The following is a 24632-nucleotide window of genomic DNA, read 5'->3' on the forward strand; positions in this document are numbered from 1 at the left end:
ATGGGTTGGTTGACACATCCTTTCCTGCCCCTTTAGGCTGAGCTGTTGTTGTGCATCCAGCTGAGCCCAAGCTTCCTGCATGGAGGATTCTGTCTCTGGTGCAGCGGAGTCCCCTGAGTCTGCAGCATGGTCATTCGCAGGGCTCTCAGCTCTCCCTTTGTAGAAAGGGAGCAAAAGCACAGAGGGGTTAATGCAAGTGTGCAAGGTTGTTTTGGGACTCTGTGGTAGAGGTGGGGGTCAGATTTCATGCATTTGTCTGTCTTTTCTTGCAGTCTTGACCAGGAATGCTCATCATTTTTCATCAACAAAAAATAACTGATGTTATCTCAGCTAATCTTATCAGCTGCTGCTGTTGCTTTTTGAGATCAATATAAAGCATTCCCAGGTCCCTGCAGTGAGGTTCCATGGTTTCTTAGCTGTGCTAAGAGGATCCCTGTGGTGTGCTTCCCTTGTTTCTAAGCCGTGCTATGAAACCCTGACAATGCTTATCCCTTGCAGTGCTGTCCTCCCAGCGCATGCATATATATGTCTCCTTCTGAGGCACATATGGGCACGTTCATCTGTTCTCTTTGCACATCATTTTCATGCCTTCCCATAATTTATTCATGCTTGTTTGTCATCAAGTATTTTATTTCTGCCCATTCACTATTCAGTGGATGATAAAGAAATGGTGTAATACCAAACAGCACAAGGAAGAAATGCACCAGGGACTTGGTAGATTGGGGGGTCGTATGTGCAAGACTCAAGGAGATATTCCAGTTCATTCCCTGTCCTGGCAAATGTTACTGCTTACTGAAGGGCTGATCCTTCCAGCATTTGTGTGCCAAAATCCCATAGATGCTATCAGTTTCTGTAATGAGGACTTGCAGTTTCAGATCCTTGGAGTGCAAGGTTTTCTTTAGCTACCTGAAAACGTGCCCCAGGCTTCTCTTCAGTCTCTCTTCAGAGGCAGTTGCAGTTGGTGGCTCTGTCAAGACACAGCATAACACCTGGCTGCAAGTCTGTAATTAGCAGCACTGATGTGAATAAACCTGTTCACAGCTTTAAAATTCAGCAGATGTACTGGCATTTACAGGCTCAGGACCTGACTGTGTGTGTTTTGTGTGGAGTAGTTGCTCAATGCTGAGGTAAAAGTCTCTGCTCCTACTGCTGTTTTCTTCTAGTTGAAGTAATAAAGTTGAAAAATACTAAATCTGTATGGGAATGGTAAAAGCTACAGTAAGTTGTTAATTGTTTAGGGACATGATTTACATCCATTGATTTCTACCTTTAAAACACTGTATCTTGTTGACCACAACTTTAAAATGTCGATTTTTCATTCTTCTCCTATATCTTCTGCTGGATTGGGAAGGTGGACAGCATGGCGAGTCTCCACAACATACATGTTCGGACAGGCTGCTTCTGTAACACAGGAGCCTGCCAGATGCATTTGGACATAAGCAATGAGGACATCCAAAGGAACCTGCAGGTTAGTTTCTGAATGTGATTAGAAGTTAAAAGCTGGAGTGTATCACATCCCATGGTTTTCAATCTATGTGGCTTTAGGAATGCAGTTAAATTTGACTTGCTTTCTACAAACTTTCGAGTCCCTTGCCTTGTTAAAGAACTAAATTAACTGAAATTCGCTTCATTGAAATGAGATATTGAAACAAAATCATTTGATGGATGCAGAGAAGTGTGTGTTGCTTGTTATTATTTTATTGGAGAATAGGAAATTGGGTCTTCTTGTTTGATTTTGGAAATTGCATGATATCCAGACTTCCAGCAGAAAAGAGTTTCCTGGACAATTCCTCTCATGTTTTTGTTTAAGTATCCTAATTAATTATTCTACGTAGTAGTGTTCAAGTCTTGTAGACCTGTTGCTGTTGGGTGTTACAATTTAAAATACATATGCAAATTGGACAGGAAAAAATAAAGGCAAATACACAGTGAATCTCAGAGAATGAAGCAAATTTAGATGACATCTACCTCAATTAGATTTTTAGAATATGACTGTAAAGACTGTTTTCAAGATTACTAATGTTTTCCATAAGCTGTTATTAAAAGCTTTATAGCAGGATGTATTACGGTGAAGTGGAGGAGGCTTCCTGTCTGCATATTTGTCAGAGTGTGGAATTACAGTAAATTAATTCAGAACAATCTAAAAATTCATTAATGGTGTTCTTCAAAAGGTAAAAAAAAAATAAAAAATAAAAAATCTAATGGTTGTAATTATATTATAGCTCCCTTATCATTTCAAAGACACATATAGATAATTTTGCAAACACATTTTTATGCAGGACTGACTGCACAAGTTCTTAAAGGCTGCTGCAGTTCTTTAATACCTTCCTTGGCAAAATGATGCTTTGACTTGCCATGGAAGTTCTCTCCTCTGAGAAAACAAAAAAACAGTCTACCCTTTTGGTGAAGTGAAAAATGCCAAATAACCAGCTGCAGTTCTCTTGGATCTCCTTATACAAGGAGGATTTTGCCAAGGAGGGAGTGACTTAAGTCTGTATCATTTAAATGGGGATAGGCTAAAGTTAAATTTATGGAGAGACACTTAATCACCAAAGGTTGTACAATGAGGTGGTTCAGTTACACAGTCGTTATTTTGGGACATTCCATTCCCATCAGTGCTTTGAGAAGGATCAGGAGGAGTTATTGACAACATTACTGTGTAGAGGAAGGCATCTTTTATCACCTTATTTCCACATATGCTTCAGTTTCATCTTTTCCCAGGGTGCTGGCTGTATTCTTCCATCCTTGATGAAGTTTTACATGATAAAATGCCTGTGAGGGAGGATTTCTGTCTTCACGTGTCCCTGGAGAAGTGTGGTTAGTTTTCTTAGAATGTTATGTAGAAACTCGTTTACTTATTTGCACAGTAGGAACCTCTCTCCTCAGTCAATCAAGCAATACTTGGCAGAAGGGTTACAGAAGGGTATATTAACAGACGCAACCTAATTTTGCAAATATTGCTTCTGCTCTGTTGTCAAGGATAAAAACTCCATCCCACTGCACTAGAATATTTACTACTCTGTTGCATGCTTTGACATAGATGTAGGGTTTTTATTTCTCCTGGCATAAATTGCATCTGTGTTCACTGTCCTGTGACATTTCTTGCTTTAAAAAAAGTCCTCATGTAAATAAACTATTCACACGTCCATTTTTAATGTGACAGAAATGTGTAAATAAATTAAATTCTTAGGAAAAAAAACCCCAACAGCTGCTGCGCTTAAGGAATAGGATGCTGAGGTAGGACTAAATCCTAAGTCCATTGGTTAGCTAATATTAAGGGGATGAACAAAGGGGGACTGTAGCTTGTTTCACTGGTGGTGAGTGGCAGCACTCACTGACTCACTTAAAGAATGAGGAACTTTTGGTCTTAAGGGAGAATTTTCCATAGAGTCTTGTATGAGAGACGTATCAGATGGGTATCTACATGTTGGTCACTATAGGGCATTCAATGAATTTTTTAACAATTTTTTTTCAAGTGGAAACTTGTGCTCTTCAAAGGAGGAAGTGTTGGAGGAAAGACTAGTTCCCTTCATCTGAAAGCAATATGTTGACTGGATCAGCAAGACAGATTTGATGGATATTCCAAGGTCACTTTGGATATCTGAGCTCTAGATTCAAGTATCTGCTTTATCCCAGACGAGTTAGTTCTTGTCTGTTTGGGCTATTCAACACAAGCCCTGAAAAAGCCACTGATGGTATAAAAGGGCACTCTTCTGATATCAATATTGAGAAAACTGCCCCAGAAAAATCAACTGTCTCATGTTTTGTTCACTTACCTGAGCATAACATCACAGTTTGAGAAGTATCTCCTTCCCTAGAGTAGAATAGGACAAGCAGCAAAATTATCTTCGTAATCTGAGTAAATCATAAGATGATTGAGTGGGGTTTTTTTTTTCATTTTCTCTTTGTATTGATGAGTTAACCTTCTATTTTTTACAACAAATTTTCAGGTTAGAATCAAGAGCATCATTAATAACTAGATAAAATTAGAAAGAAAAAAAGCAAAGTATCATGACAGCTCTCTGTTTTTCTTTGTATTTCAAACTAGGCTGGCCATGTCTGTGGAGATAACATAGACCTAGTTGATGGACGTCCCACTGGTTCTGTGAGAATATCCTTTGGCTATATGTCTTCTTTTGAAGATGCACAGACTTTTTTGAATTTCATCATAGCCACCAGACTCTCCAAATCAGACTCTGAGATTCCTTTACAGACAGTTACAAAGCCAATGACAGAATCTGTTCCAGATGACCACCTTTCTTTTAACAATGCAGATAAATTGTCTCCAGTACTGCAAATCTCTGACAGGGATCTCAGGAATATTTCATCTGAGGCAAAGACAACTGGCAGGTGGCAGCCACTGGAGCCTGAGGCAGAAAGCATAAGAGCAGCTGTGTCCGAGACTGCAGTGCCAACGTGTAGAAAAGGTGACAAGCCCATCACCATCGCCAAAATTTATCTCTACCCAATCAAATCCTGCTCTGCATTTGAGGTATGTGCTTTGAACCATTCAGAAGTGTTTCTTCAGCTCAGCCTTGTGTTTTCCATCAGAGATGTGTGTATGTGATACTAGTAAGCAGTGTGTGGCTACCTGTGTTTCTTCTTTTCCAGTTTCTGGGATCAAGTCCCACATGTTAGGCTACCTTGAAGGATTTTCTATTCGGCTGAAGTTGCAGGGGAGGGGTAAATGTGTCTTCTGTGCTCCCCTCCCCCACAAGAGGCAAATCTGCACATAATATGCTGTCTTGAAGAAAATGGTTGGATTTGCAAAACTTGAACAAAATATAATCAAGTAATTAGTATTCTTTTACAGAATGAAATGTGATGGACTTGTAGGCATTGATGAGTAGGCAGCAATTGAGAAATAACTTGATTAAAATGTTATAATTGAGAGGCAGCTGATTTACATTACAAAGAAATGTTATCATTAAAAATACGTTTGCAACAGAAATATGACATTTAAGTATTGCTGTGCTATTTGAAAGTTCACTCTTTGAAGATTTTAATTGCTTTTTTACCAAGTTAATACTATTATCACCTTAGCTGTGACTTTTTTTTTTAAATAATGTATGATGAAATAGGTGTATGGCCCACACATGACCTAGAATGTCACTCTGCATAGTACCATACTGGGAAGTGATTTAATGAATGTCAATAATGGTATAACTTTCCCTACGAAAACTTACTGGTGTAGGTCAGTGTCTCACATCTGAGAGAAAATTGGGGTCAAATCCAGTGACGAATCCCCTGCATTTCAAATAGGGCTTCTCAGCTAATTTGATCATGTTTTGGTTTTTTTCTTTCTCAGTGCAGAGATGTTGGGCAATTAGACACCATTAAATGATCAACAAAACCTCTGTATTTTTAAATTTGGGTTGGCTTATGATGTCTTTAAATCAGAGGAACAATCCTGAGCATTAAATGAGATCTGAACAAACAATTTCCACCCCTTATTAACCTCCCACTAGATCAAACTGTTTAGAAAATCAAATTAATTGCCCATTTCATGTGAAAGTTTTTTAACCTTTGTTGAAGTGTCACAGTTTTCTTAGCTGTATTACAGAAGCCCGGTGTAGAATCTGCTGAAATGGGTTGGCAGTGTTCATGTGCCTTTGGGGTTAAGTTCTATTTTTGACAGGCAGGCTGGTGTTGTGAGATGCATGCCACAACATTCAGCACTAGGAAAGCTTTGAAGTGATTGTGCCCAGGAGCAGGTAAGACATACCTCAGTATGAAAGAAAGCTTATGTTTCCCCACAAGCTGAGCCGGGTTTCTCCTCTTCAGTCTCTGTGAGGGGAAACAGCTTTAGGTGATAAATTCGCACAGACCTGGTACTCCCCGGCAGACAGGAGTGCAATTCTAGATGGAGGGGGGAAATCCCCATGCCTCATGCCTAGTGCTTCTGCCAGTCATGTGTACATGGGCCCAGAGTGAAAGCAGGGATCATTTTACCTCAGCTTCCACCTCCACAGTTCAACACTGTTCTGTAAGCAGTGAGAGATGGATACCTGCTTATTCATTTTAGCATAAAATAGGCATCTGCAGTAGGAGAAATAAATTTTCCTGGATATTTCTGTTTCTTTTCATTGACTGCAAGAGCAATCCAAGGCAACTTAGATTATGCAGCTAACGCTAGCTGATCTGAATAATTTAAAAATACATATAAAAACTGCAACTGCATTATGGGGTTTAATTTTGCATGTCTAGAGTAATTTTTGAAGTCTATTTTGATTTTTTTATGACAAAGCCTCAGCTACATCAGAGCCCTGTAATCTAAGCACTGTCAGAGCCTGTATTGCCCAAGAGTAACAGAAAATTAAATAAATACTGGATTTAGTGCATGGTATTGGAAGAGAGTGGAATTTCACTATAAAGAGCATTTAGCTCTTCTCCTCTACTTAAAAAGTATTTTTTGTGCATTTCCACATGGTTTCCATGTGGATTATAGAAGGTACATGAGTGCATATGAAAGAACAGTAGAAGTTGACCTAACAAATCCACTAGGAAAGGGCTTTCACTGCATTGGGAGAGCAGGCCAGGAGTTGAAGTCAAAAGAGTATTTTGATTTTGATGGGTTTTTTGTATTGAAGTAAATCCCTGCAAAAAATATGTTTGCTTTTGTGACCTTCTCCCTGTCCACCAGATGTTCTTCATGTTTTTTTCTCCCCAAAAGTCTGACTGGAATTTCTAGACCTGTCATACGGTTATAACCGCCTGTGAAAGACCTGCCAATATCACTGTCTGCCTATAGAAGAGAAAAAAAATGCCATTTTACAGACCACCATTTGTAAAATGAACTTTAAAACTCAGTTAATCCCATTCTAAATCACCAAGTGGTTTAGTCTCTTCCCAATGAGTAAGAGTAGAATAGAAAGCTATGGCTGCCAGGACCCAGACCCTGCAGAGTGCACTAACTTCCAATATGTATCTGTATATATGTTTTTATATGTCATTAGTTCAGCTTCAGCCTGTATCACCTTGAAACAGGATAAAAATGTATGTCATATGCAATGGAGTTTGAAGCAAGACATGCTAGAGAAGAAACCTTACCTCCATTAAATGGAACCAAATCCTGAAAATCATTTTGCCATCTAAAATATTGATTATACCAGAATGTCTAGGCTTTATCTTGAAAAGACTGAATCATATGCAAAACTATGCTTTTGTCATTTGTTTAGCGGAGTTGTTTTTTTTTCATACAGACTTCACACTTTATATTGTATTATCTCCTTACTTCAGGAAATGCATAAACTTCTGAAGTAGTAATCGCGTGGCTTTATTCTTTGATTGGAATCCAATAATTGAAATTCAGGGTCTTGTTCTTAATCTAAATTAGCTTTAGATGCTTTGTAGTTGCTGGAAATTTAGAACAGTATTTTCCCATTTAAAAATCTGATCTCCATGTTTATCAGTTATAGGGTAGCTCTCAGCTAGCTGATATGAAAAGGTAAAAGTGGTTCAAATATTGAGCTGTAGTAAATTCATTCACCTTGTAATGCTTTGATGCTTGAGATCAGAAGTTCACAGATTTGTATGTTCTAGTGGAGGCCTCCCACTGGTATGGGAGGTCAAATCTTTAGCAAGTGCAGCAACTAGGGTTTATTGTAACTAAATGATCACTTTAATTTTCCTAAAATAATATGTGCAGTGGAAAATTCCAGCTAACTGTGTGCAGGACTCAGCCCATCTGTCAGTGAAGTCTGCCCACAGACTTGCTGGTTGCAGGATAGATGATTAGTGGCAGGAGGACAAACTTGAGGAGGATGTGAGTGCAAACTCACAGCTGTTTGATCTCCTCTTTAGAGTCACATAATCTCCTCCTCTCCTAAACTCTGATTTCTCTGTTCTATTCTAAGTGGTTTAGTATGAGAGGTTCTTGACCTCCAGAGAAAATGAGAGTGCACAGTGCTTTGGCAGCTGGGAGGATGAAACTTGGCATGGAGATTGTAAGCTTGCTGCAGGTTGGGTGGTTTCTGCACAATTTTATGGAGTGTTCCTGGCCACTGGTGTCCCACGGATTTTGTACACATGGTGCAGGAAGCAGAGGGCCGAATTTTCTAACTCAACTTCTCAAATGTGTTTTCTTTTCTCAACAAATATTTTATCAGATGGAGAAAAGCAGAGGAGAAACCTCTATCCCAGACTACTTTCCTTTTTCCAACAAAAAAATGTGTTTTAAACATGCATTTTTAAACAGGCACATCTCTCATGTTGATGACTTTTGCATAGTTATATAATGCAATGTGCCCAGTGAAAGAGGTTAGGAATTTAAACTAATAACTAATTAATAACTTTATTATTCTTGTAGGAGATTTGAGAGTATAAAAAATTGCACCTCAACAGAGAAGACAAACTGGCTTTTAATTTAAAATACAATGCAAATTCATAGTGATCAGTGGATAAATTATATGTAAGACCACTAATATTTTTAAACTTAGATAATTTAAAGCATTTTCAGTGATTCCTTTAATGTGTTCAAAAACTGTGTTAGCCTTCATGATGCCATTACTGTGAACTATTGGAGAAATGCAGGCCAAAAATTTTTACAGAAAATCCTCAAATAAAAAGAAAAGCTAACAACCCCACATGTTTTCGCAGTGGATATTTTTATTTTGCAAAAAGAAAAGATGGATGAAAGCAGATGGGACAGTACCAAGTACTGGCTGTATTATGCAACGATCCTCTTGACAGGTAGAGAAGACCTTACATTGAATGCTCCTGGGCTGCATAATCTGCTGCCATGCTTGGAATGAAGCTGTATGCTGATATCTGTCAGTAAAACCATGCTCTCCCTGCTTTCCTTCTCCCACTTTTAATTTGTCTCAGTAGCCAGAGATGGCCAGGCAGTCACGCAGGGAATCACATTACAGGCTATATAATGCACTATTGCTCACTGCCACATATGCTAACCTGCTCTATTTTACTTTATTTAACAATCCCTTTAGCCTCTTTGAAATAAGGGCAGGATATGCTCTGCACAGGCCACAGGCCTAAGTGCTGAGAGAAGAAATGAATGTGTTCTTCCACGCTCATCTCCAGCGTCAGTATCAGCAGCAAACCAGCTCTGGCTGTTTAGAGCCGTCTGTGACTCTCCATCTAAAGCAGGGCACTGTTGTTTTGTTGTTGCAACTTTCTTTACCAGGGTCCTAGCAACATGTGCAACACAGTGAGCTAAAAAGTGGAGACGGAGTTGGGCACTTGACAGTGCAGAAAGGATATCCATGACATGACAGGGACACACATGTGTAACTCTCACTACAATGGCAAATACCAGAAAAGTGGGGAAAAAATGGATTGAGGACCTGTAGTCATGTGCTGCATCACATTCGTGGTAGGAATGAAGCATGGAGTTAGTTGCCATTATTTTGGACCACTCAGAGGTATCTTGAGTGGAAGGTGTTGATTATTTCCAAATATCAGCTAGCTAGTCAGATGGGCTTACCCTTTAATGCCTGTCAGCATGTAAGAACTACTTGAAGCTCTGCTTAAAGAGAGGTTGCCTTCAGTGAAGGGTAAGCAAACACTTAAGCTATTTCCTGAATAAGATTGCTGTCCTGAAGTGGAGTCAAAACAACTGAATGTTGCAATAGGGAACTGAGAAACTTTGTGGTCTTTTTCTATTTTTCTGCTTTCTTAGTTTATTCTGCTCTCTATATCTTGCAAATCCTTTAAAGATCTGTTGGATTCATGGGATGATGTATTACCAATTAATGATCTTCTTTTTTGGAAGGGAGATTTGTTAGCAGGAAATTCTTGTAGCTCTCAGATGATCACCAGCTGTTCAAATGCATTTTGAAGACTAATTATACAGGATAACCAAAAATTCTGGTCTCTCCAAAGAATAATTTCCACTAATAACAGAAGTGTGTTCTTCAGCTGATATTGCAGTCTTTGGGCTATGATTCCTCTCCTAAAAAAGACAAGACAAAGGATCACATATAACTGCAGTGCTGACACTTTGAGGTACTTGGATAGTGTGATTTCAGACGACACTGTCAGACCTAAAATTTCTATTTATCACTGAATTTTTCATCCACACTTGCATAAAAAATTGCCAAATAATATTATAAATCAAGTGGGTTGATAGAACACATTTCTTCTCTTAATTTTCTTTTCCTATTTTCTGTATTCAGTATAGTTGGTAGCACTGCGTGAAATTATTTTGAGTTCAGCTTTGATGCTTTAAGTTTTCAGTTCTAGCATGCCTGCCCTTAGCTTCCTATAGTCAGACTGTCGGTGTCAAACTGCTACTGCAGGCTTTTATAAAAACAGGAAAAGTTTGTAAGAATGAGATATTTTAGGTTCTGTCAAGTTTTGGGTCGATCACATGATAAACAAAAATGTGATTTTTAATTAATCTAGCCAGTGCTTCCAGACATGCGTCATTGTATCAGCCTGTGCTTGACGTATATTTTACTCAATAGTTTTTTGCTGAAGTCTTTTGTTGGCTAATTCAAATGAGATGTACTCAGCTTTTCCATAAGAATTCAACGAAGTTCAGCTGTAAACTTTTCCCCATATTCAGCTGTGACTAGAGAGCATAAGTGAGCTGAAGAATATGTCAGTGGCCAGCTTTATATTACAAGAATGGTATTAATATTTTAACATTCTGGAGAAGACAGCAGATATTAATGTCACCCAAAGGCATTACTAAAATTGCTCTCTTTTTGGATTTCAAGATAACCATCTGTGTAGCATCAGAAACAGATGTTCTTTTCACCAGAAAAATGTATGTGAAAGCAAGGACAATACGCTCGTATGGGCTATTGAATGTAAAGACTATTATAGAAGTAATGAAAGAACAGATAGCAAGATGACAATGTGTTTTGTTGTAAGGGAATCTAAAGAAACTATTATTCTCCCAGCTAAACCAGAAGCTTCAGGGGTGGAAATTTTCTCAAATGGATTAATTGATAAAGTGATCCCATTTTATGAAAAACAAGTTTTTTCAGAATTTTGTATTTCACCATTTTCCTGCTTTCTGTTTGTTTCTTTTTGCCTTAATTCACAAAATTCCCATAAAATTTCTGTGCTTTGTAAGTTAAAATTTCTGGGAGAACGGGTTCTAAAAATGGATGTGTATAAAATTGAAGACAGTATTCAGAGTGTTTCGGAGATTTTTTATTCTTATAGTTCTGTTAAACTGTATGATAATATGTAATAACTTAGAGCAATTTTTTTTTTAAAATCTTTGATTTGCAGTTAAGGGGTTGGGTTTTTTTAATAAAAAGCTGACATAGACTTGCATAAGTTTTTCTCATTTCAACAAGTTTCATTAATGGATTCTTTTCCCTTTCTTTTCTTTTTAGCATGAATCTATTAATGCAGCTAACATTTTTTTAAACCCTTGTACCCCCTCCTAATGCTTCCCCAGGTTACAGAATGGCCAGTAGGAAACCAGGGTTTGCTGTATGACCGAAACTGGATGGTTGTAAACCCGAATGGAGTCTGCATGACTCAGAAACAGGAGCCAAGGTTGTGTCTTGTGAATCCCTCAATTGATCTGAAGCAAAAAATTATGGTCATTCAGGCAGAAGGTTAGTAAACAATATCCTTTCCTTCCCTTCTTTATTGGTGTCAGACTTCTAGGCAGGGACACCTGCATGCTCCCACCAAACTACTGAATGCTGTGCATGCTTGCTTGTGACTTTAGGGACAAGTTCTGTGCCAGCTGTGGGCAGTGAAAGCCCAACCTGTTATATGCAGCCCTGGGGGGCTTCCTAAATTATTGTTGGGATAGGCAGAGTGACTCCCTATGTGAAATCATAAAGGAAATGCTCCAGGATGGAGAAAGACGGATATGGAAATTTACTAACTAGTGTCTCTCCATAGCATGAAGCCCCATAGCCTAAAGGGATTGTTAATGCTGCAAAGATAAAAAAGTCTAACATTAAACACCTTGGCCAAAAACCTTCCCATTTTGTATCTCTCTTCCTCCTTCCATCTGTGGGATTAGAGGGGTAGAGTCTTCAGTGGAAATTAGTACAAATTAAAATAAGGACCAGACGTTATTTGACTGAGTTAAATACTTGCACTAGCAGGCAAATATTTTATGATGTTTGAGCTTCCTGGGAATTATCAAAATCCTTTTTATTTGCTGCTGAGGGGGAAAGAAAAAAAAAAGTGTTATGTGTAAAGAAAGATCTTTGCTAATCAGGGGTGAAAATTATTTATTTTCATAACAGTGCCATTGCCACTGAACACTGGAACAGGTTTGAATTCCACAAAAGTCGTTACTAATGATGAGTTTGCATGTGTCTGAATGGTGTTCATCATTTCCCTGGGATCCAATATTTACTCAGCCCATATGTCTTAACCATTAATAATATATGTGCCCACATTTTCAGCAGATAGAGCAAAACAAGGGAACCTATCTTCAGATTTTTCACCCTTTATCAGAGATTCATATGAGTGGATCTGTAACCACAGTCTCCTTTCTGTGTGCACATTCAGGTTGTTGTCATCTCCAACTGTCTGAGCACTCTCCATAGAATTAAATCTGACTCATTGATTCTTTTTATCTGAAATAGGTTTCTCAAACGTACATTTTGATACTTCCACTAATTATGTGCTATTTTCTGTATTTCCAGTCCCAAATACAATCTACTCTTTTCCTAGGGATTCCAGACTTGCTCACTGGCACATACACTGCTGCCTTCCCCCTTTCCTCCGTACTATTTCTTTGAAAATCTATCATTAATTCATTTCAATTCTATGTGGAGCACCTTGCACCTCAAATTTCTGTAGTACAGTTGCACAGATAGCCTTCTCCCACAACTTTTAAATTATCAAGTGCTTCAGAACTAATTATTTCCAGAGATTTATTTCCTTACCATCTCCCTCTGAACATTCTGAGTCTGTTCTTCATTTCATTTCCTTGCTAGCACTTGTTCAGAGAAGTGCATACCCATTAGTATGTTCACCTATCAATAATGCCTGTCAGTAGCACCTGACATACTTCAAGGCATCAGGAGGAAGTTCTCTCAGACAAAAATGACAGTCAAGGCACCCATTTCACACTGAGATTTACAATCTCTTGCCACAGTTAGTGCCAGGCTGAGATTTGCCATTAAATTCTACATTTTACTGTGTGTCTTTTGGCGTTTTCATTGTCATTTGCCTTCCTTCCAATTAAAGTGAGAACCATTTCCCCACAGAAGTCCAAGTCTATTGATCATTTTTCTACCCAAAAGTAGTTGATCAGTGTGCTCTAACAGGAATGTCATGGCCATTTATTTACAGTCTGCTTTGGTACAGTCAGTGTGTAAGAATGAGTCATTTTATTCTTTGTATAATGACTCTAGCTACCAAAATCCTAGCCCGAGGTGATCTGGGCCCTCTTTTCTAGTAGTCCTGCTTCTTTTTACCCTCATGGTTTTCTTGCAACCTGTGGCTTTTTTGAATTTCTTTTTTAAATTCTTGATGGTGAGATATTGGCTCCTTTTTCCTTGGGGAGTGTATTCCAGAGCTTACTGCTCCTAAGATGGCACAATGATGGGAGCACATACAAATCAGCAGGGTAAGACTGAGCAGATAAATCTGTAGGAAGTTGTTTCAATATTTATTATGTTTTCTTTTTTCTTACCTGCTATCTAAATCCATTATTTGTTTTTTGATGTTAAATTTTTAATTCTTTTCTTTTATCCCTTCACAAACATGGGTCAGTGTTATATCTTCCACTTAAACCATTTCATGGCAGACAAATTTAATTTAATAAATTGACTCTTCCCTTGAAAATGCCACGTTAATCCCTGCTCCTTTTGTCACCACTCCTCCAGCCTGTCTGTAGCTGGTTGCTAACGGAGGACCTGAAGCTGAATGCTGCATGTGATCCATGTGGTGGGGAGCAGTGAAATTCAGCTTGATACCCTGGGAAGGCTGAGCTGGAACAGAGACTGAACAGAGTTAAAGTAGATGTTTATTGAAAGGCCTTTAAGGATACACCTTGGGCAGCACAAAGAGCCTGACCAGCGCTACACCCAAGGTGGACTTAAAATGGTCACAAAACGGATGACCGGTTGCAAGATCTCACACTTTTATAAGTTTTCATCCATTTGCATATTGGGGTTTAATTGTCCAATTACAGCTTCAGGTTGTGAAGTCTCATCCTTCTTGTTTTCTCTCTTCAGTCCTCTGTTGCTTATGCTTTTGGGCCTAAAACTTGTACTCGTTGTCCTTGGTCTCCAGCAGGAAAAGAGTTTGTTTTGTCTACCTACTGTGTGAAGAGAGCTTACTAACACTTAATATGAGGCTCAGAACTGCACACTTAGGCTGCACAAAATCTGGAAAACACGAAAGCTAAAACTTAAGGCACCATTTCAACCAGCCAGGTTGGTTGTTCTGAAGCTCAGAACCTTCACTGCCTGTGTTGGTGGCTGATGTTATTTCAGATCCGTAGCTCTTGGCCTGCTGACTAACAGCCACCTCCACGTCTTTTCCTGCTTTGTTCCTTCATCCGCATGGAAGGCCACCCACCCAAACTACCTTTCCTCAGCCACAGCAGCATGCACCTTTCCAAGACGAGTTTTGTTTCCTCCATCTCTCCTCCCCCTACCCTCACAGTCCCTGTGCTGAGTTTCTCTGTTCTTTCCATTTCTGCCATGCCCTCTCTTTGGTGCCTGTGCGGGCCCAGTGGCCCCAGGTGACGGGTGACCAGCACAGTCGGGCGGCCGCCCGCCCTCTGCATGGCGCTGTAACCACTGTGTTTTCTCTGCCAGTGCCGCTGCTCTCTGCGCTTTCCTCACTGTGGGAGCGGGCTGTGGCAAAGATCCCCGCTCAGAGCGTGCTTGGCTGCCTGGAGGCGCCTCTTTCCAAAAGAGAGAGCCTAAGGCAACTGTGCTGCTGGAATAGGTGCCTCTGGTAAGTGCCTAAAGCCGAGTGGGCCGAATCCCACCTAGCTGAAGTACACAGCATTTTTTTTTTTTGCTGTTACACTATTAGGTTATGGTGAAGACTTTATCTGTGCCACTTTTAAAATGTAATGAGTCTGTTCCCTCTTCCCTTCCAGGCACATGATTTCCTCTCCCTTTAGAAATTTTCGCTAGCGGAAAATTTGTTTATGGCTATTTTATTTCAATGTGGCTTCATATTCTCTGTCTTCTCTGTCCAAGAAAAATTTGTCAACATGACTTAGTGTGACTGTAACTACTTTAACACCTTTTGCTCAATTCTCTATGCACCGAGACACCCTTTCTGGGTCGTTCTTGAACGCTTGCATGTTGGGTGTCTCTGTAGCCTCAGCTGTGGATGGGCAGAACGTGCTGTCTGACCGACCCAGCTACGCAATCCTGCTACCAGTGTGGGTAGCAAGGATGGCAGAGTGGGGCTCTACACAAGCCCAAAGGCACCTGAAGTCTTAGGATCTTTGCCTGGCATGCCTGCAAAATTAGTTGGCTTGCATGGCAGCTGGGGAGCTCCAGCTCCTCCCGGATCTTTGACAAAGGAGTTAAGTGACAGCAGAGGGAGAGGAAGGGCTTGTGTGTACTCTCTCACTGGTTGTACTTTTCTTTAGCAGGGGAAGTGAGATTTTAATTTTGAGAAACTGCATCTATTAATTTTGTCAGGATTATTTCTTAGGCTATGTGATTGTTAACAGGTGTTTCCTATTTTGTTTACTGTTAAGAGTGTAAGAAAGCCTTGCTATCACAGAACCTACTTTGAGAAAATCAGTGTACCTAACTCTAAATCATCCCCCATGGAGAGAAAATACTTCTTGTGTCTTGACTGAAGTTATTATAGGTTTAGCTCCCAGTAACTTAAAGGTGGGCAGGAGCAAGTGCCTTCATTTCCAGAAATCCTATTACTTGAGTGAGAATCAAGTGAAATCTCCTTGTCCTCCTCCATCAAATACGTGGGAGCACAGATTACATTGCACTTGTTCCTGACCTACACAAATGTGTATCCAAACAGAATTTGGCTGAGAATACATTTCTGGAAAAAACTAATTTCTCTCTTTCCATTTTAGCTAACAATCAGCATTACTCTGGCAAGTTGGGCATTAGTTTGCCACTGCACAGTGGGAGAAATTCTGAGTGTCGAGGAGGCACTTTAAAATATTGGAGTAGAAAGATGCTTGCAAAACTGAGCAGCTAATTGCACTTTATGGAGTTTATTGTGCCTTCAAATAGTCATGTGTTACTGCCAATAAAAATAATGGGAATTAAGTGCATACACTGATGAAAGAATATACATGAATGGCTTATATTTCAGTCTATTGAAATAACAGATCTCTAATTTTCCTCATTGACTGAAAATAGGAGCTATAACGATAAGATTTTTTTTATATCAATACTGTGAGCACATCTGTGAATTTTATTATCAAGCAAATGACCAACAGGATGACAGCTTTTACGTTTTAGTAACTGGCAATATTCTACTTTATTTTTTTGCCTTAAAGATAGAATAAAATTGTAATTAACAGTGTTTAACTGACCTAAACATCACTGTAAAATGTGTACTATTTAATAAAATGTGATACACTTGCTGGTGTATAAAAGCCTTTTTAAAGCCCTGAAATTCTATTTTAAGGAATTTTATGAGTATGCCTTTCTTAGAAAGTATTTAAAAGATATAACAGTTAAGAGTGCATGCAGGATGAAATATTTCAAACTCTTCTTTTCCAGAAGGAATGATGCTAATGTTTAATTGTTTTGAAGTCCAAGAGTTCTAGTTGATAAGATGATAACATCAGGTTTTTACAGGGGAGTTCAAAGCATTTATTACATGTTTATTTTCCTAAGTGAACCAAACTTTTCCCCCTCTGTCTTCACTTATGATATATACTAACATAATTAACCAAAGAAATAGAGAAGTAGACCAGTTTCTGTTTTGTAAAACGTGCATGAAACAGAGTCGATAGTCATGTTATATGTCATTCTTCAGAAGAAAATAAACCAATTTGATGTTACCATATCATGGAGCTGGTAGAGCATGATTCTTATTTGTTTTACAATATTATATAATATCAAAATGTGTGGTTATAATTTTGGGAAATGGGGCGGGGAGCGGGGAGGGGAGGGGTCAGAATCTTGGTTAATACATGTTGCAGTGTAATGGAAAACCTGGATTCACTGCAGCCACACGGTAAAACTTCGTTCTTCATTTAAGATTATTTTCTCTTAATTGTTTTCAATTAACAGAAAGAAAAGTAGTACTGCTTTTCTTTTGGTTCTAGTAAACTATAGTACCCTTTCCATCTCTTTGGTTCATTCTGTTCAAGATGAGAAAAATGTGGGAGAAGCTGTTAACCAGATCATAACCAGAGAATCCTCAGCTGGTTTAAACTTGGAGATGAATAGATGGGAATAATTGTCTCATTCACAGTTTTCCATACATTTGTCTTTAAATTATTGTAGTTTTCTCTAACAGTATATTTCTTTTCTTGAGCAGACTGTGTCTCTTTTTTTTCATCCCCCCTCCTTCATCTTTCAGATCACTCAATCTCTGCTCCAACATGACAGTGTTGAACACCATCTTCTGACTTGTCAGAGGAACTATCCTGTCAACAGAAACTGTGGCTGAGGCCATAATTCTGTTCCAGTTTTGTTGCCTGAGATAAAGAGAGAAGGAAGTTACTCAAAGCTGAAATTGTGTATTTTTTAAAAATGCCTTGAGTAGCAAGGTCATCTGCAGCCTTTGTTCATTGTTTTATCATTTGGAGCCACCTGCCGGCAGAGAATATAATTCGAGCAAAAAAGAAAAGTTTTTTTTTATTTGCTGTTTGTGAGGATGCTGTGACTGTGAAAAGGAGCAAAAATAAGAACTTTTTTTGTGACCCTATTATTCTTCACAATTTTTTATTTAAATAAGACTTACTCTCTGCCCACCTAGGCGTGGACCCAATATCTGTGCCACTGGAAGACAATACTGGAAAAGAGGCTGTGATCTGTGAGAGTAAAGTCTGTTCACACAGGTAAGTGAGAGCAGAGAGGTGCTGATGCTGAAAATCACTCTAGTGGCACTCAGAATGTGAACAGATGTGCACACAAACAGTAGTCCTTGAAAAAATGATGGACAGCAATGAATGATTAGTGGACCAGGAGAGTGGTCCTATTTAAATAAGTAAGATGGCATGCCAAGCATGTCTGATAGAAAACAGTAAAAAAATTAAAAAAAAAAAATAAAAAGGAGAGGAAGGACAGTAAACTGACTTAGCCCTGTCTTGGATGAGTGAGATTTTTTTTTCACTTGCTCCAAGCATGAGGAAAAGGAGACGATGTCCCCAGTTACCTCCAAATGCCAACTGGAGGTCTCAGCAGGACTTGAATTCAGTTCCTCATTTAATAGTAATGATGCTGGCAATTTTGCCCATTTCATACTGCATGGATTTAAAATTGCTAGAACCTTCTGAAGTTACAAACAGCTTTCCATATTTACAACCCTTTTTAATTTTTTTTTGACCACCCATGTTGTTCAGTGTCCTCTTAACAATCTCGACTGCAGGTATGTAAGTTAAATAACATTAATTCTAATCAAGAGACATACCACTTCAGCGAATATAGCATTATGAATAAATTTATTTCCTATCCATAAACTTAAGTGTTTATTCATCATATTTTCTAAGAACTTCCCGCAGTCTCATTAAGTTTTCTGAGTGGAAGTGTATCAAGTGCCTTCCTAAAGTACATTTGCATTATCTACTATGTTTCTTTTCAATGAGTCTCTTGGTAAGTCCGACTAAAAGAGCCACTTAAAGATTTATGTCTTCCTTTCACCAAGGTATACTGATTCTTTGTAACCCTCTACATTTGCTTCTGTGAGTAATACATAAACAAACCAGCAGAAGACCTGGCAATTTCCCCATGGAGCCATGCAGAAAATTATCTTCTCCTTCTTTTCTAGTAGCTATTCAGATGATAAAGAGGATCTTTTCCTCAGAAGTGTATTTTCCTCAGGTAGTGGAATCCACCCAAGAGTCATTTGCTTTAACCATCTGTCCCACTTCCCTTGGTGTTGACTCATCCTTAGCCTCCCCATGGTAAGCCCATCTATTACAGGCTGTAAAACAGCCTGAGTTATCTTTCTCTCTGTGTGCATAAAATTTGTTGCCATACTGTTTATTGTAGCTTCTCTTCCATGTAACTGACTGTGTCATTTTTATTGTATCAAATTGGAAGTTTTCATGGAAAACTTTTAGAGTTCTGAGGAAGAAGGAAAGGACTGAAGGAATAAGAAAGGGAATATGAAAACAAATTGCACGGAGTGGACTGTGAATAGCAAATGAACAAGACAGGAAGGAAGGAAGGATGAACAACATTGATGAGGCTCTGAAACTGCTCAGAGATCCAATAGCAATTGATTCCAGTTTCCAGTGTTTCAGCAGAGGAGCCTCCAGGGCTGAAAATAATGAGAAAAACAGTACTTTGCAAGAGGACAGGAGGTGATTTGTGGTCTGGGGTCTTTTCTGCAAAGTGTCTAAGGTGAGAAGTGGGACAAAAAGTCTTTGTTAAAAGGCTTTTATTTGAGAAAACACCTAGTGAATTTCTATTTATTAATTCTGTGCTCTGATGCTGTTATTTGGTCCAGTTCTGTTGGCTTAGTCTGAATTTAGACTGAGATAACTGAGAGAAGTACACGATGTAGAATCTGCAAGCAGTCATGTGAGGCAATTTATTTTCGCAGCAGCCCCGGAAGTTTAATGAGCCCAAATTTTCCTTCTGAAGCAATTCATCTGCGTTAGCCTTCACCCCAGAAGGGGCTGTCCATCAGCATGTACTGCTCACATCAGAGGAACATGGTTTTCTGGTACAATGCCTACCAGTGGACAGATGAAAGTAGAAGCTAATGTTGATAGGATTGATGTTGCAGAAGACCCTAAATGCTCAAGGTTGCTGCTCTACTGAAATGAGCAGGGACACAGCCTCCTCTTTGACAGGTTGCAATATCAAAGAGATCAAGGGAAGTGTAGCAGTGGTAGAAGACAAAAGTGTAGTTAAGAACAAAGTGAACTGAGCCCGTTGTATTGTATCTCATGGGATCAATATTCAGACTTCATCTGTCCTTGTTTCTTGTTCTGTAAATTACCCTGCTAGAGGGACCAGTTGCAATGCACTGAAGCTAAATGACATAATAGAAAGATGAGTGGGAAACTCAAGGCAAACAGCAAGTGAAATCAGAGAGAAATAGGCTCTCCTTTATAAATTGCCTGACATGTGCCAAATGAAATGTAATGCTGACAGATGTAAAGTTATACTCCACAAAAATAAACACAAGCAGAAAACAAGTAGAATTGAGCTACAACAGAATGACTTTGACTAAGACCTTGAAGAGATGATAGTACTTGCTCAGAAAATGGTCTGACAATAAGGGAAAGCAATTTGAAAACACCGGAGTCTTGGAATACAAAAACTACACAGTGACATTTGATGAAATACCAAGAATGGTGTATATATATATGGTAAATCTCTAACTCAACTGCTGTGACTCAAAGCAATAAGTGTATAAAAACAGGGCAAAATTTTCTTCCTAATTTATACAGTATTAATTTCCAACAGACTGCCAGAGGCAATGGGCTCAGGAGAGATTTTAAACACCCCTAGAACCTGTGTGAAGGTGGAGAAAAACACTGGAGGAATTTGTTTCACCTGCACCGTTATCATGGATGATTCATGTGTTCTCATTAACAGCCTTCTCCCTAACACAGTGGCAGGCAAGGGCACAGTTCAGACTGAGAAATCTCATGTGGACACTCCCCTTTTGGCCTCTTTCTTGACACAGTGCCTCCATCTCATACTCATACTAGAACACCATTTCAGTTCTAGGGCATCACTGGCTAGATGCAGCTGTGGTTGACATCTGTTTTCTCTGAGGGGGAGAGGGATGCAGACCTGCACCATAATTCAAAATTCAGAACAAGCACTGAAGAGACACCTGATCCGTGCAGGATTATAAAATCTTGTTGGTTTCATTTCTGCTGGCTTTGTACCTGTGTAATTCAGTTGAACCCCACAGAGCATTTTGTAAAGCCAAGCCACTTCCTCTCAATCCTGGGGTTTAGCACCTTTTGCAGAGAGTAGCTGTTTTCCTGTTTCACAAAGCAGATGGTTTCCATGCAGATCAACTTATTTGGCATGGCATGACGTCAGGGTGAGCATAGGAACACAACCACTTCACTTTCCTTGCTACAGGAATCCTCCCTAAATCAGCATAGGAATCCATATTCCTCTTACATTTAAAGTTAGGTATCAGTCAAATCTCTCTATGTAGTCAATAGAGAGTTGAACATTCCCACAGTGAGAGTCATCCCATCCTGAGGTCTAATATAGATGGGAACTACTTGCTTCTTTCCATTATCTGTGAGTAAAACCCAGACAACTGATTTAAACTACAAGTCTGGATTTGGAAGATTGACATTAAGTTTACTCAGGGCTGAGGAATTTAATGTCAAACAGGATCAATTGCCAGTGGTCTGATCTGTGGCCTTCTTGGACTGAGAGAGGTGATTTCAAAGTCCCTCTAAGAAAGATTACATCCAGGTAAAGAAGGTGATTCGGCAATTCTTTTGCCCCCTTGCATAACTCACTAGACATTTTACAAGTAATGGAAATCATCTTTAGAGAGATACTTGACCTCTTCTAGTGGAGCCATGTTTTAATGTTAAATGTCTGTACTAACATGAATTAAATTAGAGAAGTAACATCATTGTACCTGATGGGATCATTAAAAATTACACACAGCAGAGCAATCTTAAATTGAACTCAGATCATTCCTCTCTGTTTTTAGTAAGCAGTACAGACCAGAGTGTGACTATTTCGTAATACTGTATTGTAGTATTGTAATATTGTTATAAAGGCAACCACTTACTGTGCTTCAGAGTCAGTGTCTTCAGCATTATGATTAATCCTTTATTCCACAGTAATTTTCTGTAGTAAACTAAATTAGATCTTGTAAAAGTCTACTTCAAGGGGAACAGAGTAAAGTTGAGGAAACAGGCAGTTAGAGTCATGTGCATCTTTACCGAAGATATTCATCAGACAATATGGATTCTGTACTTTGTATTGAAGGAAGCAGAGTAAACATCATCACAGTTTGACTTCTGTTTTGCAAATTAATGTTTGGGCAATCAAATTTAAACTTCCTCTCTTCTTATAATAGGGTAAAAACATATGACTGTGGAGAAAGAGTTGCTGGCTGGCTCTCTACATTTCTTGGTCGTCCATGTCGCTTGATAAGACAAAGTTCAGATGTGAAAAGCAAGTCACATCAGAAAAATACAAAAGGTATGTTGTCATTCTTAAAAATATTTGTGATTCCTCATGCAAACACCAGGCTCTTGGACTTCACACCGAGTATATAGGTACCCTGATAAAGGTTGAAAGGGTTATCCAGTATTGGTCTAGTCTGTATGGTTATACCCAAACGGACGTTTTGCTCTTTTCTACTTGTTAGATTTGATGAAAATAGTGCACCAGTATGCGGGGGGAAGTTATCATCATGACCATGATTTTGTCTGGAAACTCAATGACCATTTGGAAAAATTATCATAAAAATTTAAGAATCAAAGAATTTTTTCAGAGAGTAAATTCCATTATAAAAATAATTGATAGAGCACTGAAATTGAAAGAGCATTGAAAATGCATAGATATTGCCCTTGTAAACTATTTTACAAATTGGATAAATTCTCAACTCTATCTCAGTTTCTAACTGCATGGCATCATTATCATTTGAAGGTTTGAGGGCATTCTTGGAATATTTCCTTAGTGCCTGGAACCAAATGAATAAACTAGTAATAAGAATGAGTAAGAGGTCAAAGGAAAGATTAGGTGAAATTAGTAATTTTTATGATCATTTTAGAATCTTGGATTGATTTTTTTTAGGTCTGTCATGTGCTACAAACATCTCACTCTCTCTTGTGAATGAAGCACAATACCTCCTGATAAATGTAGCAAGCATTCTGCAGCTGAAAGAACACATTTCTGCAAGGTAAGATGCCTCTGTCTCCAAATGTCTGTCAGCAATCTTGCATTCCAGAATCTTGCCATAAGATGCCAATATAGATAGAAATTTATAATAGAAATTTATGTAGAAATTTAGAGATAGTTACTTTCCAATATTAGAAAAATATATAGCTACTAAACTGCTATAATTACTAATTATTTTATGATTTCTGAAAATTTGGATGAGCATCATCTGTCTTACCAATCACGTTTAAGAAAATGTAAATTAATTTTTTGTCAAATGATTTGCTGGAAAGATATTATTGAGAACCAGACAGCTTCTATTTGTCAGAGGAATAAGGGCAAATAGGTTTTCTCAACATTAATTTTCTGGCAGGTAAAAAAATAAAGTCTTACTACTGGGAGAACTATTTCTCTCCCATGAGAATTATTAAGATTTAGAGTAAATATGCACAACAGAAATACTTTAAAAGTACTTTTAGGACTGGAATAATTTTATTTCTTAATTTAATTTGGCTTTACTTATACAAAAGCGGGAGATAGAAGCAGCAAATGAAACGCTGAGTCAGTCCATAGTTCATAGTTCAAAGATAACAAACCCATTACCAGCCAAATTTTCATATATTGGCTATAGGAATTTTTTGTTCCTTGAATGTAACTAGGAAAGGTTCAACTTCCACAAAAAGTCTTCCCTCAAGGCCTCCATTATGTCTTTGCATCCCATACCCCCAGCATTTGTCTCTGAGCCCCCTTTTCCTGTCTCTCAAAACTTCTCGCTTGCTTCTTCCTAGAGTCATCTTCTCTCCTCTTAGTCGCTCACCAAACATGTCCCCTGCATTGAAAATTCCTGAAGAGGAATATATGTATCTATATATCTGTAGGAGGATATGTATATTGCTTCAGGATTTAAAACCACTGACTAAATGAAGCATCACTAAGACCACTGGAGCTTGCATTGTCTGAGGATTTTCCTTCTTTAAGAGAAAGCAACTGGGCAATTTCAGAATATCATGGGAAATGTGTGTAGAAAAGGTTTGAATCAGTCCATCCCTCAGTGTTTTGACTATCTTTTCTCAGTGACAATGCTTTCTTGTGAGGCATGACTGGCTGGGTTACATTTCCTTGGGAGAGCACTTGTTGCAGACATCCTTTACTCAGGATGGGCTTTTGCCATAGTAAGACTTAGTGAGGAACCTTCCAGATATGGGATTTGAGTGCAAAGATGAAGAGTAAGAAGCAGCAAGTGAGGACAAAGGTGAACAAGGAACTTCAGTAAAACATTCAATGTCGGATGATACACTGATTTTACTCCTAATATCTTCCAGCACAGCTAGACTTGCAATCTCCCTTTCCTCAAAGGAAACTCCAGATGTGACTGGAGCTGCAGTGGTGACTGAGAAGCATCTTGCTTCCCACTCTGCAGCATGAGTTGGAAGTGTCCTCCCTTCCATGCATTTTGCCATGTGATGCCTCCTCCTGATGCTGGAGAAATAAATTCAGATATACAGCATCCTCATTTTGCACTATTACTAAATCGTGGTGTATGAACTTTGCAAATATTGAACTATCCAATGTACTTTCAAGATCTGGACTTATGGGTCTTTATTATATATTGGAGGGGTTTTAGAAAGTATTATTTAGCTTCTTGGCATGTGGGTTTGTTTTTGCTTAATGGAAACCTACTAAGTTTTACAAAACAATTTCAATTTTCAATTAAGTTTTCACAATTTCACTTTG

At 38.7% G+C, this 24632-nt stretch overlaps 1 protein-coding gene across 2 annotated transcripts in view; it reads left to right on the forward strand.

Moving 5' to 3' along the window:
• MOCOS (molybdenum cofactor sulfurase) overlaps nt 1-24632 on the forward strand; it is a 257223-nt gene that overhangs the window by 216932 nt on the left and 15659 nt on the right. For both annotated transcript variants that reach the window (XM_066185278.1, XM_066185269.1), the window contains 6 exons: nt 1352-1468; nt 4049-4492; nt 11375-11537; nt 17830-17911; nt 22093-22217; nt 22815-22920. In XM_066185278.1, the coding sequence (XP_066041375.1) occupies nt 1352-1468; nt 4049-4492; nt 11375-11537; nt 17830-17911; nt 22093-22217; nt 22815-22920 (1037 nt within the window). The remainder of the gene's footprint in view (nt 1-1351; nt 1469-4048; nt 4493-11374; nt 11538-17829; nt 17912-22092; nt 22218-22814; nt 22921-24632) is intronic.

The sequence above is a fragment of the Chamaea fasciata genome, unplaced genomic scaffold, assembly GCF_029207755.1.
Source record: "Chamaea fasciata isolate MVZ Bird 193981 ecotype frontalis unplaced genomic scaffold, bChaFas1.0.hap1 SCAF_1, whole genome shotgun sequence".
In the NCBI taxonomy this organism is placed as follows: Eukaryota; Metazoa; Chordata; class Aves; order Passeriformes; family Sylviidae; genus Chamaea; species Chamaea fasciata.